Raw genomic sequence first — 14,294 nt, forward strand, 5'->3', positions numbered from 1 at the left:
GCAGGAGATCATTCTGCAAGAATCTATTGCATTGAAGGCAGCACAGGTTTCAATGAGTGGGGTGGCTGATGTGTGGGAGGAAGAAAAAGGACCTCACACTTACAAACAAAGGATCTATGGGATTTGTAGTTTGAGAGAACCAACTTCAACAGGAAATAGACCGTTCACAAAAAGATAACCACAGTGTTATGGTAATCTCACAACACAGCCATTTAGCCCCAAGACAAGCACAGATCCTTCCTAAGCATGTCCATTACTGTCTGCCAGGTAAGTACTAAAATCACCTTATGGTGGAGAACCCCTTTAAGACACAACTTGTTTCCCAACCAGGTTGCCTTCAGCTGTAGCAAAACTACAACTCCCAGCATGCCCGGACAGCCGTTAGCTGTCCGGGCATGCTGGGATTTGTAGTTTTACAACAGCTGGAGGCACCCCAGTTGGGAAACACTGGCCTAATATATATGGTTCATCGTAGGTAAACCTGCACAGCCGAGCATTCCTGACTATATTCCTGTGGCCTGGTCTATTTATCTATCAGGTTTGCTTTTTTTTTTTGCCACCACAATCTTTACCAATAATTATGGTTATAAAATATCCGGGTGGAACGTCTGACTTTCACGTATCTCCAGAATTCGCTGTAACTAGAGATGAGCGAACTTACAGTAAATTCGATTCGTCACGAACTTCTCGGCTCGGCAGTTGATTACTTTTCCTGCATAAATTAGTTCAGCTTTCAGGTGCTCCGGTGGGCTGGAAAAGCTGGATACAGTCCTAGGAGACTCTTTCCTAGGACTGTATCCACCTTTTCCAGCCCACCGGAGCACCGGACAGCTGAACTTATTTATGCAGGAAAAGTCAACTGCCGAGCCGAGAAGTTCGTGACGAATCGAATTTACTGTAAGTTCGCTCATCTCTAGCTGTCACTGTTCTGGAATCTGATATAAATAGTATTGGTGTAATATCAGGCCTGTGAGAACATGAAAAGGAAATTCTTGGAAACGTATGGTTTAGCAATCCCCAATATACTGAGGATCTGCAAATTATTGTGTCACAGCTTTATGATGAATAACTTCTTCATGGCGTTCAAGCGGATGAATCCGAATACATAGAGATATAGCAAATGTGTTGGAGAAACGGACTGAATCTGTACTTAAAAGGGGTTATCCAGGAAAACATTTTTTTTATATATCAACTGGCTCCAGAAAGTTAAACAGATTTGTAAATTACTATTAAAAAATCTTAATCCTTTCAATAATTATCAGCTGCTGAAGTTGAGTTGTTGTTTCCAGTCTGGAAACAGTGCTCTCTGCTGACATCTCTGCTTGTCTCGGGAACTGCACAGAGTAGAAGAGGTTTGCTATGGGGATTTGCTTCTAAACTAGGCGGTTCCCAAGACAGGTGTCATCAGAGGGCACTTAGAATAGAACAACTCAACTTCAGCAGCTTTTAAGTACTGAAAGGATTAAGATTCTTTAAAGGGGTATTCCAGGCAAAACCTTTTTTTTTTTTTATATACACACACTATAATATATAAATATATAAATATAAATATATATATCTATATCTATATCTATCTCTCAACTGGCTCCGGAAAGTTAAACAGATTTGTAAATCACTTCTATTAAAAATTCTTAATCCTTCCAATAGTTATTAGCTTCTGAAGTTTTCTGTCTAACTGCTCAATGATGATGTCACGTCACAGGAGCTGTGCATGATGGGAGAATATCCCCATAGGAACTGCACAGTTACCGGGACGTGAGTCATCAGAGAGCAGTTAGACAGAAAACAACAACTCAACTTCAGAAGCTAATAACTATTGGAAGGATTAAGATTTTTTAATAGAAGTAATTTACAAATCTGTTTAACTTTCTGGAGCCAGTTGATAACCCCTTTAACGTGACAAGATAAGAGAAATTAAAAGTAATAATACATAAAAATTAAAAAATAAATAATAATTACTAAAATAAATTATAAATGCGCCAGGAGACGTCTCACTTTCCTACCCGTCCAGTATATTTTGGGCTCTGTCAGCAGACGACTCTTGCCTGAAGATGGTGGGAACAAGACGGACCCAACACGCGTACACATGATCTGCCAAGGTTTTTAGTACACCAATAAAACGATTATGGTTCCAAAATAAGTCGATCGAAGTCTCTGACTCTCTCTGGCTCATTTAAAAGAATCGGGTGCGTTGCGGGTCCGGTGGGGCTACGTATTGAAAAAACGTGGTGTGAATGCACCCTAAGCTTTTTTTTGTTTGTATGTGACCAACGTTTTATAGAAATCTTGTTTATATAGATACCTCTAAAGGGTGGTAACTAATGTATCATTAATACAGTGGTCCCTCAAGCTACAATATGAATTGGTTCAAGGACGACCATTGTATGTTGAGACCAGAACTCTATGGAAACCTTGTAATTGGTTCTGAAGCCCCAAAATGTCATCCAAAAATAGGAAAAAGTGAGGATTAAAGAAAAATAAGTAGATAACTAATATAGATAAAGCAAATCCTTACATATAAAAGTAATAAAGATCTGCTGGGAGCTGTAATCACTGTCTATGTAGAGGACAGGAGCTTCTTCAGGGTCCTGTACAGTACACAGTGTCCTAAAAAAGTAACATGGAGCCGCCCTCACCTGGTGTCCAAAGGAGCAGCTAACCCTGGTACAGGTAAAGAGTACAGAACATGTAATACCTCCCTCTACTGTAGGGGCGCTACCAGACACCAGTCAGTGCATACACTTCAGTAATACAGGTAAAGAGTACAGAACATGTAATACCTCCCTGTACTATAGCGGGCGCTACCAGACACCAGTCAGTGCATACACTTCAGTAATACAGGGGTTTTACCAGTGAAATGTCCATTCTGATTGGTCAGATTTTCCAGCCATTGACATGTATCACAGATCTGGACTGTCTGTACATTGTATGGTGAGTCTGGTATCAAGTTACAATGGTCCAGAAAAGGCCAAAATATTGTAACCTGCGGCCATTGGAAGTTGAGGGATCACTGTACTATTATTTACTGCATACTATTCATCCTGTGCCTCGTCACTAGTTATAATGTATCATTAGCATTATAGGTGGTCTATTATCTTATATTATTTAATTTCACTTAATTTTCTATCTGTATTACTATTAATAAATGTATATAAATTTGTTTGGTCTCCTGCCAGGCCGGGAGGAGACCAAACTAACTGTATGACTTGTGCAGGGAACAGAACAGAGCCATCTAGTGGCCATTATTTTTTTCAATCACATTAAAAAAACATGTAAAAGGATGAGACGTTTAACAGCAAGTAAATAGCAAAGTGTCTTATAATTACAGAAGGAACAATATATTAAAAATGTAGTTTGGCTACAGGAACTCTTTAATTATTCACTATTTTTTTATTTTTTATTTATTAATTCGATCCTTCCCAATACTATCACGCCTGCATAGTTTATTTATTTTATCTAATAAATTTGATCAATTGCCTAGAGGACTGCCATTTCTTTGTTTAATGCACTTTGCTTTAATTCTTCTAGGGTAATGTTCCCCTACCATGGTGCCTCCAGCTGTAGCCAAAACACAACTCCCAGGATGCCCGGACAGCCTTTGGCTGTCCGGGCATGTTGGGAAATGTAGTTTTGCAACAGCTGGAGGCCCCCGGGTTGGGAAATACTGCTAGAGGCGTAGTAACCACAAGATGTCATCACATTGTGAGTGTAATTGCTAGAAACTACCACAAGATGTCAGCAGCATTCACTGAAATGCAACATATGATTTAAAAATATTAATCAGGAAAGAAATATGCAAGGGGCATAGTAAACAGCATGTATATATTTAAAAAATTAAATAAAAATAGAAAAAAAAAAAAAACACAAGCATACTTTTTTTTCCCATAATGTCCGAAATCATGGCAAAAATTTTAGCATTTTACATTGACTGCATTAGCATAATCACAGTATAAGGCACCATATTACAGTGATTTCAGTAATTCGGAAGAAAATCCACATGCTGTAATTAGTTGTGGTACCGCAATGTGTGAACACGGCCTAAAAGGCAACTGCATTGGTAGAGGATCTTATACACCTGTGGCTATGGGACTGGGAGAAATACAGTGATCCCTCAGGTTACAATATTTTGGCCTTTTCTGGACCATTGTAACTTGATACCAGACTCACCATACAATGTACAGACAGTCCAGATCTGTGATACCTGTCAATGACCGGAAGATCTGACCAATCAGAATGGACATTTTACTGGTAAAACCCCTGTATTACTGAAGTGTATGCACTGACTGGTGTCTGGTAGCGCCCCTACAGTACAGGGAGGTATTACATGTTCTGTACTACTCTTTACCTGTATTACTGAAGTGCATGCACTGACTGGTTTCTGGTAGCGACCCCTACAGTACAGGGAGGTATTACATGTTCTGTACTTTTTACCTGTATTACTGAAGTGCATGCACTGACTGGTGTCTGGTAGCACCCCCTACAGTACAGGGAGGTATAACATGTTCTGTACTACTATTTACCTGTATTACTGAAGTGCATGCACTGACTGGTGTCTGGTAGCACCCCCTACAATACAGGGAGGTATAACATGTTCTGTACTATTTACCTGTATTACTGAAGTGCATGCACTGACTGGTGTCTGGTAGCGCCCCCTACAGTACAGGGAGGTATTACATGTTCTGTACTCTTTACCTGTACCAGGGTTAGCTGCTCCTTTGGACACCAGGTGAGGGCGGCTCCATGTTACTTTTTTAGGACACTTTGTACTGTACAGGATCCTGAAGAAGCTCCTGTCCTCTACATAGACAGTGATTACAGCTCCCAGCAGATCTTTATTACTTTTATATGTCAAAATTTGCTTTATCTCTATTAGTTATCTACTTATTTTTCTTTAATCCTCACTTTTTCCTATTTTTGGATGACATTTTGGGGCTTCAGAACCAATTACCAGGTTTCCATAGAGTTCTGGTCTCAACATACGATGGTTGTCCTGGAACCGATTAATATTGTAACTTGAGGGGCCACTGTACCTGAATTCTATCATTAAAGGAGAACTTCAGCCCAAACTAACTTATGCCCTTATTACCAGGATAGGGTATAAGTATTTGATCCCAGGGGGTCTGACTGCTGGGACACCACTGCAACCTCCGGAATGGGACCCAGCCCTCAGTGAGGAGCACTTGCTGCAGACGGCACACGCTCTATTCATTTCTATGGGAGCGCCGAAAAGACCAGAGTACAGCTCTTAGGCATCATCAGCACTGCCATAGAAATGAATGGAGGGCGTGCAGTCTACCGGTAGATGACATGTGCCCCTCATTGAGAGAGCCGGGTCCCGTCCTGAAGATTGCGGGGGATCCCAGAGGTCAGACCCCTAGCGATCACCTACTTATCCCCTATCCTGTGGAGAAGGGACATTCTAGTTTTGGCTGGAGTTCTGTACTTTCCCATGTAGTGTATTAGAGAATTCATCTTCTGTAATGGATGGTAGATCCTTACCGGGACAACTTTTCCTTTTTAATATTAAAGCTGGATGCTTGTAAAGTTATTATTTTCTTTATTGCAAAACAATCTGACATCTGCAGAGGCAAAAATATGTAAGACACTAAAACAATAAAAAGGCATCATAGACATAATAGTAAAAAGCTGTAAAAAGCACTCATCTAAAAATCCGGAAGGTTCAGCGCTAAACACAGTAATGCCACAATAGTAAGAGGAAACAAAAAAAATATCTGATAATTACACCATGATGTAGTTAAAACACAAAATACGTAGAAGGGAGGAGGATAAACCATGGGGCAGCTTTGCGGCCTTTCCCATTCGCACCTGGATGGCGTCCGCGAGTCCATATACATAATTCCACGACCAGGGAGACCAAGTGAAGTCATGATAAGTTAAAATGTCCCATTTAAAATAAGACCGCTCCAGGAGTATAAAACAGTGGACAAATCCAGACAATGGCAAGTCCCCTACTAATCATTTGGATTTGGGTTGGCATCTTGGTACTTGGTAAGGTCGAAGGTCAGGACCTTGCTGATCACGCAATCCCCTTGCTGCAAAGGCCAAAATAAAAAGTATATTTCTTAGGCATAAACATAATGTAACTGAAGCAACACTATACAATTATTAGACATATAACGGAGCTGCTGTCCCTGCTCCCCCCCTGTCTGCTCAGGACAAGACCAGTGATGTGAAGAGGGGGAGCTCATAGTACTGCTCATTAGATTTTAAGGCAGCAGGAAGCCATTGAGGGGGCAGAAGAGTTGTACGGGCTGGACAGACTTCCGATGCATCTGCACACAGTGCACTTGCAGAGTAAGAAAAACAAAAAACAAAAGAAGGGGCACAACTGAGTGCTTCTGAACCAACGCTTTAGGGGGTCTGTAAGCACAGCATGCTGCACTATCCTTCCTATCAAGTCTGAGGAAAGAGACAATGAAGCTCAGAATTGATACTATGATGGTAGTTGTGAACACAGCCTTAAAGGGGTACTCCGGTGAAAAAGTTTATTTTTTAAATCAACTGGTGCCAGAACCTTAAACAGAATTGTAAATTACTTCTATTTAAAAATCTTAACCCTTCCAGTACTTAGCTGCTGTATGCTCCCCACAGGAAGTTGTGTAGTTATTTCCAGTCTGACAACTTTAACCCCTTAATGACGCAAGACATAAATGTACGTCCTGGTGCGGTGGTACTTAACGCACCAGGACGTACATTTACGTCCTGTACATGACCGCGAGCGTCAGAGCGATGCTCGGATCATGCGCGTCAGTTCCCGGCTGCTGATAGCAGCCAGGAACCCGCCGTTAATGGCCTACATCCGCGATTGTGCGGATGTCTGCCATTAACCCATCAGGGAGTGCGGTCAGAAAAATGCTTGATCGGATCGCCGACAGCGCTGCCGCGGCGATCCGATCATCTGTAATGGCTCACCTGCCTGGGTCCATCTCCCGGCATCTTCTGCTCTGGTCTGAGATCGAGCAGACCAGAGCAGAAGATAACCGATAACACTGATCAGTGCTATGTCCTATGCATAGCACTGAACAGTATTAGCAATCAAATGATTGCTATAAATAGTCCCCTATGGGGACTATTAAAGTGTAAAAATAAAAGTAAAAAAATAAAAGTCCAAAATTACTACTTTCATTACAACATTTTATTCCCCCAAAAATTTATAAAAAATGTATTAAACGTTTTATATATGCAAATGTAGTATAATTTTTTTTTTTTTAAGTACAGATCATGACGCAAAAAATTAGCCCTCGTATCGCCGCTTATATGGGAAAAATAAAGTTATAGGTCAGCAAAATAGAGGGATTTTAAACGCACTAATTTGGTTAAAAACGTTGTGATTTTTTTTAAGCAGTACAATAATAGAATGTAATCATGGGTATCATTTTAAATCGTATTGACCCACAGAATAAAGGAAACATGTCTATTTTACTGTTAAGTGTACAGCATGAAAACGAAACCTTCCAAAATTTGCTAAATTGCAATTTTCTTATCAATTTCCCCACACAAATAGTATTTTTTGGTTGTGCCATACATTTTATGATATAATGAGTGATGTCATTACAAAGGACAACTGGTCACGCAAAAAACAAGCCCTCATACTAGTCTGTGGATGAAAATATAAAAAAAGAGTTTGATTTTTAGAAGGCGAGGAGGAAAAAATGAAAATGTCAAAATAAAATTAGCCCAACTGGGCTTTTTACCTTTCTAGCACCAGTTGATTTAGAATTTTTTTTTCCAGTGGAGTACCCCTTTAAAAGGTTCGGCATTTTTGAGAAAATAAATAGAATTTTTAAACACAGTATAACGCTTTGTATATACGGCACATTCTGCTAAAATCTAATGCAGTGAACAAATATCCCCCTTGTATTGCTTATCAGTGTTTCCCAACCAGGGTGCCTCCAGCTGATGCAAAACTACAAATCCCAGCATGCCCAGACAGCCAACGGCTGTCTGGGCATGCTGGGAGTTGTAGTTTTGCAACAGCTGGAGGCACGCTAGTTAGAAAAACATTGATATAATCTATAATACAAGAAAAGAGAAAATAACATATATATCAAAGTTTTTTCAAGTACCATGTTGAAAAGTTAGTGACCCCCTGAGACTATTAAATGGTAAGTTCCCCCGGCAGATCCGCTACTTACCTCAGGATAAACGCCAACCAAGCTCTCTGCCTTCGTGTAAAATTCCTCCTTAAGGGAAATGACAATGGCCTGGAAGTTAGTCACCGACTGTTCCTTAATGTAGTTGGCCACCTAAGACGAAAGATACATGGTCACATGGCTTGTAAAGGTTCAGAGACACGGAAACACACGGACGATATAAAAAACACAAGATCTTCCCAACACAACAGAAGATGGAGAATTTCCTCACCTTTCCTATGTTTGTGTTATCCAAGGCAGCGTCTATCTCATCCAGCACGAAGAACGGCGACGGCTTGTAACTAGAGAATAAACGGGAAGGAATATATTATGGATCTAGGAGCCAGGATGTAACATCATATGATGTCATTAGTGTCCCCTCATCTCTCCCCGTGTCACAGTCATTAGTGTCCCCTCATCTCTCCCTGTGTCACAGTCACTAGTGTCCCCTCATCTCTCCCTGTGTCACAGTCATTAGTGTCCCCTCATCTCTCCCTGTGTCACAGTCATTAGTGTCCCCTCATCTCTCCCTGTGTCACAGTCATTAGTGTCCCCTCATCTCTCCCTGTGTCACAGTCATTAGTGTCCCCTCATCTCTTCTGTATTAGTCATTAGTGTCCCCTCATCTCTCCCTGTGGCACAGTCATTAGTGTCCCCTCATCTCTCCCTGTGTCACAGTCATTAGTGTCCCCTCATCTCTCCCTGTGTCACAGTCATTAGTGTCCCCTCATCTCTCCCTGTGTCAGTCATTAGTGTCCCCTCATCACTCCCTGTGTCACAGTCATTAGTGTCCCCTCATCACTCCCTGTGTCACAGTCATTAGTGTCCCCTCATCTCTCCCTGTGTCAGTCATTAGTGTCCCCTCATCTCTCCCTGTGGCACAGCCATTAGTGTCCCCTCATCTCTCCCTGTGTCACAGTCATTAGTGTCCCCTCATATCTCCCTGTGTCACAGTCATTAGTGTCCACTCATCTCTACCTGTGTCACAGTCATTAGTGTCCACTCATCTCTCCCTGTGTCACAGTCATTAGTGGTCCCCTCGTCTCTCCCCATCAGTCATTAGTGTCCCCTCATCTCTCCCCGTCAGTCATTAGTGTCTCCTCATCTCTCCCCGTCACAGTCAGTGTCCCCTAATCTCCTCCCTCCTGTGTCACAATTATTACTGTGCCCCCATCTCCCACGTGTTCTTTCATCTTCACCAATGCTATATTGATAGCCTTTCCATAGAATAGTCCATACAGGTCTACACCAAACAGAGCAGGAATAGGTCCCTTACCTGTGAATCGCAAAGAGCAAGGCAAGTGCTGCAACAGTTTTCTCTCCTCCGGACAAGTTGTCCATGGGCCTAAACCGTTTTCCGGGGGCCACACAGTTGTAGTTGATGCCATCTAAGTAGGGTTCTTCAGGGTTTTCTGGCCCCAGGAAAGCCTGTGTGCAATTCAGTATAACATTAGGATTAGTCAGATAAAGGGCGATGAAGACAATTTGCACAATATGGGAAATGATCTTACTTGGGCACTGCTATTCCTGGACAAGGCTTTGTAGATTTCATCAATATTTGTCGCTACAGATTCGAAGCAAGCGTTGAACCGGTCGAACCGCTCTTTCTTTGTCTGCTCAAAGGCTTGCTTGGCTTTCTTGGCTCGCTTACGAGCGGCTTCAAACTCTACAAGAAAAGATTTAACATTCCGGCTTTATACATCTTATCCCCTATCCAAAGGATAGGAGATAAGATAAATGATCGCAGGGGTCCCACTGCTGGGGACCCCCGCAATCTCGGCACAACCCCCGGCATTCTGTGCGCCGCCTCCGAGACGGGGATGTTACTTCACACCCTCTCCATTCATGTCTATGGGAGGGAGCGTGACGCCCGTCACAGGGCTCTAGCGTCGAAGTGACAGATTTCTTAGTTTGAACCCAGCCAAAAGTAGCTTGGTACATTGTTTTGCTGAGTTTTAAAGGGTTCCTCCTCTTTGCTGCTGTCTTCCTTGCAAGAATAGGTAAAATAAGTGACGTTTTGGGGGCTCTGTCTCCCTTCATCAGATTGTCATACACAAGTATGCAAGTATACTGCGCATGCACGCGGTGACTCGCACATTGCAGTGTGTCTGCTCGTAGTGGTGGATTGCCGCTATGAGCAGACACAGATAGTGGCAACACTGTAGGGTCCATCGTCAGCAGATACGCAGCGTAATATACACTGTGGTTCCGTCCGTGTGAACGAACCCTAACAGCATAAAAACCTTCTGCAATATAGCATGCGCTTCCGCCATTGTGCGGCTTTTGGGAACAGTACCACCCAATCTGCCATTGCGATCCCTACAATCACTTCAAAAATTCTTTATGAAGGAGGAAAAAAATAAAAATAAAAAAACAAAACAGAGGACAGCGTCTCGTATATTACCTTAGGTAATCAGAACCCCTATCAGGGGTCAGGAAGGACAGGTTGGCTGTCAAAATGGCTGCTCACCAACTTGTGTATGACAATGATGAAGGGGGACAGAGCCCCCAAAACGTGTCACTTATTTTACCTATTCTTGCAAGGAAGACAGCAGCAAAGAGGAGGAACCCTTTAAAACTCAGCAAAATAATATACCAAGCTACTTATGCTGGGTTCAGACTAAGAAATCTGTCGCTTCAACGCTAGGGCCGAGTGGCCATTGCCGTCCCCATAGACGGCAATGTATTCCGCCGAAAGAATTAGCAAAATCCTTCTTTCAGCCACTGAAATTTCAGAGTGTGCACTGTGCAGCAGAATCCTATTGATGGCTGTACCGAAACTTGAGGGCCGAGTACAGAATTCTGTACGGAAATTCCGTAGTGTGAACACAGCCTTACCGTCGGACGTCTCCTGGAACTTGTCCCTGACGCTCTCCAGCTTCTCCATCGCCTTCATGTTGGGGGCGGAGATACGTTGCAGGATACTCTGCTGCTCATTCAGCTTCTGCTGCAAGGCGCTCATTTCTTGCTTAATGTCATCATCCGCCACAGCATCCTATTTAGGAAAATGGGACACAAAATGGTTAAAGGGGTACTCCACTGGAAAACATTTTTTTTCTAAATCAACTGGAGCCAGAAAGTTAAACAGATTTGTAAATTACTTCTATTTAAAAATCTTAATCCTTCCAGTACTTGTCATGTGCTGTATGCTCCACAGGAAGTTCTTTTATTTTTGAATTTATTTTCTGTTTGACCACAGTGCTCTCTGCTGACACCTCTGTCCACAGCAGGAGAGGTTTACTATGGGGGTTTGCTTCTACTCTGGACAGTTCCTAAAATGGACAGAGGTGTCAGCAGAGAGCACTGTGGTCAGACAGAAAGGAATTTTAAAAAGGAAAACAACTTCCTGTGGATCATACAGCAGCTGATAAGTACTGGAAGGATTAAGATTTTTTTAATAGAAGTGATTTTCAAATCTGTTTCACTTTCTGGCACCAGTTGGTTTAAAAAAAAAAAAAAAAAGTATGTTTTCCACTGGAGTACCCCTTTAATCTATCAAAACGCTAGTTCCTTTACACAGGATATGCTAGTCATGTGCCTGACTACGAGGGAAGGTCCTCCGAAAGGTGGCGTCAAACTATTTGGCCGTAATGGAATGGACTCCAGGCTCTTATGTTAATATGTGACTAATCTGAGTGGAACTAACAAAGGATAAAAAGATATAAAAATGCTTATTGTTGGTGAGTTTCATTTATATGTATTGTCATTTGAAATATATGCCTTCTCTTTGCTTTCCAACCAGTGTGCCTCCAGCTGTTGCAAAACTACAACTCCCAGGATGCCCAGACAGCCATGCTGGGAGTTGTAATTTTGCAACAGCTGGAGGCACCCTGGTTAGTAGGCACTGCCCTATTGGAAGGAACAGGGTTCAGAACTTACCTTAAGGTCCTCAGAGAGTTCACTGTAGTCTATCTCGATTAAAGCTTCTTTAGCGTACAGATTAGAGGACCTCTGGGAGCTGCCGACAGATTCTTCTCCCTGTGATCCCCCCTATAAAACACAAACAACGAAGAAGCTGTTAATCATTGAAGACTGTATCTGCGAAAATGAAAAAAAAAATATAAAAAAAATTTAAAAAACACACAACAACAACAACCTGGATCAATCAAGTTTTACTGTAACTGTATACACTATGAGGGTTGTCAGGATTAAAAGGAGTACTCCACTGGCCAGCATTGGGAACTTTTAGTTCCGAACGGTGTGTGTGCTGCGGGGGTCGGTCACGCCCCCTCATTCCGCCAGGACACGCCCCCTCAATGCATGTCCATGACTGCTGCCACGCCCTCTCCCATAGACTTGCATTGAGGGGACAAGGCCTGACATCACGAGGGGGCTTGGCCGACCCCCTGCAGCGAGCGCACACACACAGCGTTCAGAACTAAATATTCCGAACGCTGGCCAGTGGAGCACCCATTTAAATCCCAGGATCATATTGTGAAATACCCCATTGGGAGTCATGAGTTAAAGGAGATATCCAGTGGTGAAAAACTTATCCCCTATCCTAAGGATAGGGGATAAGTTTCAGATCGCGGGGGGTCTGACCGCTGGGGCCCCCCCACGATCTCCTGTACGGGGCCCCGGCAGCCCGCGGAAAGGTGGCGTGTTGACCACAGCACGAAGTAGCAACTGACACACCCCCTCAATACAACTCTATGGCAGAGCCAAAGCGCTGCCTTCGGCAATCTCCAGCTCCGCCTTAGCGCTGTATTGAGGGTCGTGTTGGCTGCCGCTTCGTGCGGTGGCCAACACCCGCTATCTGGCCAGCGAGCCCAGTACAGTACAGAGAGATCGCAGGGGGCCCCAGCGGTCGGACACCCCGCAGTCTGACACTTATCCCCTATCCTTAGGATAGGGAATACGTTTTTCACCACTGGACTACCCTTTTAAGGGGGTACTTCACAGAATAGGGAAGGGAATAAGTGTCTGATTGCGGAGAGGTACGTCCGCTAGGGCCCCCTGGATCTCCTGTATAGGGGCTGAACTATTAACCTGTCCGGCCACCACTGTCTGAGATGAGCCCAAGTGGCGGGCTGCTCAGCCGATCACTGAACAGGGGGGGGAGCCCAGTTGGGTCTGCTATGTATTAAGCAGAGCAGACAGAGATTACATAAAGCAGCTGTGGTTCTGCATTCCATGAGGAACCCATTGACTTAAAAGCAGGGCTCCACCGATATAACCGATAAAAGCAATAATGGAGATTGTTGGCTGTAAGAGGGCTCGCAACCAATAGTATACCTAAAAATATCCCCCCTCTTTTCCTCGCTCTTAATACGGTCCCCACTTCTTCCTATTAAAAGGGGCTGTGCAGCAAAAATTAAACTTACCCCCTATCCACAGGGGCACCATACCCCCTGCCCGATCTCCGAATCGGGCCCTGGCTCACAGAGGAGTGCGTGCTGGGGAGGCCATGCTCTCTATTTCTATAGCAGCGCCGGAGATGCTGGACTACAGCACTCGTGTCTCTTCGGTGCTCCCATAGAGAATGAATGGGGCCGTGCGCGGTTCCCAGCATGCACTCCTCTCATAAAGGCAGGACCCTTGGGGGGGGGGGGGGGGGGTCAGATCTGTCACTTATCCCCTAGTGCCCGAAGCAAGAATTACTATCCTAACTGTGAGAATTCCCCATTCCTTTAATGCCCAGCTAATATATAATAGAAATTTACAGTCCAGTCTCCCTATAAGAAGAATCTTTTGCTGTTCTCACCTCCCCCTGGCTGATGTCGTCCATGGTGCCCTTAGACAGGGGAAGCTTAATATCCTGCATCTTGCAGGCCTGCAGCAGGTTGTGTCGATCGCTGCGCTTCTGCTCCAGTTTGGTCTCAATGGCGGTGACTTCTTTCTGCAGGTGCGTCATCTCCCTGAAGGGACACGAAAAATGCCATTTACAATCTTTATAGACTAACGCAGTGTTTCCAAACCAGGGTACCTCCAGCTGGTGCAAAACCACAACTCCCAGCAGGCCCGGACAGCCGAAGGCTGTCCGGGCCTGCTGGGAGTTGTAATTTTGCAAAGGCTGGAGGCACTCTGGTTGGGAAATACTGGACTAACAAATGAGGCTAATAAAATAAAAAAGCCCACCACATATCAAAAAGCACTTTAGGAAGAGAGAATTTATTATGGCTGGCTAGCAGTGTTTCCCAA

General features: G+C 43.6%; 1 protein-coding gene across 1 annotated transcript in view; it reads right to left on the minus strand.

The window, feature by feature from the left end:
• Window positions 1-5,537: 5,537 nt before the first annotated feature.
• Window positions 5,538-14,294, minus strand: part of SMC1A (structural maintenance of chromosomes 1A) — a 30,322-nt gene continuing 21,565 nt past the window's right edge. Inside the window, exons 18-25 of the mRNA XM_056537679.1 lie at window positions 13,858-14,011; window positions 12,033-12,143; window positions 10,992-11,148; window positions 9,665-9,819; window positions 9,430-9,581; window positions 8,386-8,455; window positions 8,157-8,267; window positions 5,538-6,053 (exon numbers count right to left, since the gene is read on the minus strand). Coding sequence (XP_056393654.1) covers window positions 5,973-6,053; window positions 8,157-8,267; window positions 8,386-8,455; window positions 9,430-9,581; window positions 9,665-9,819; window positions 10,992-11,148; window positions 12,033-12,143; window positions 13,858-14,011 — 991 coding nt within the window. The 3' untranslated portion in view covers window positions 5,538-5,972. The remainder of the gene's footprint in view (window positions 6,054-8,156; window positions 8,268-8,385; window positions 8,456-9,429; window positions 9,582-9,664; window positions 9,820-10,991; window positions 11,149-12,032; window positions 12,144-13,857; window positions 14,012-14,294) is intronic.

Source organism: Hyla sarda, chromosome 9 (assembly GCF_029499605.1).
Source record: "Hyla sarda isolate aHylSar1 chromosome 9, aHylSar1.hap1, whole genome shotgun sequence".
In the NCBI taxonomy this organism is placed as follows: domain Eukaryota; kingdom Metazoa; phylum Chordata; class Amphibia; order Anura; family Hylidae; genus Hyla; species Hyla sarda.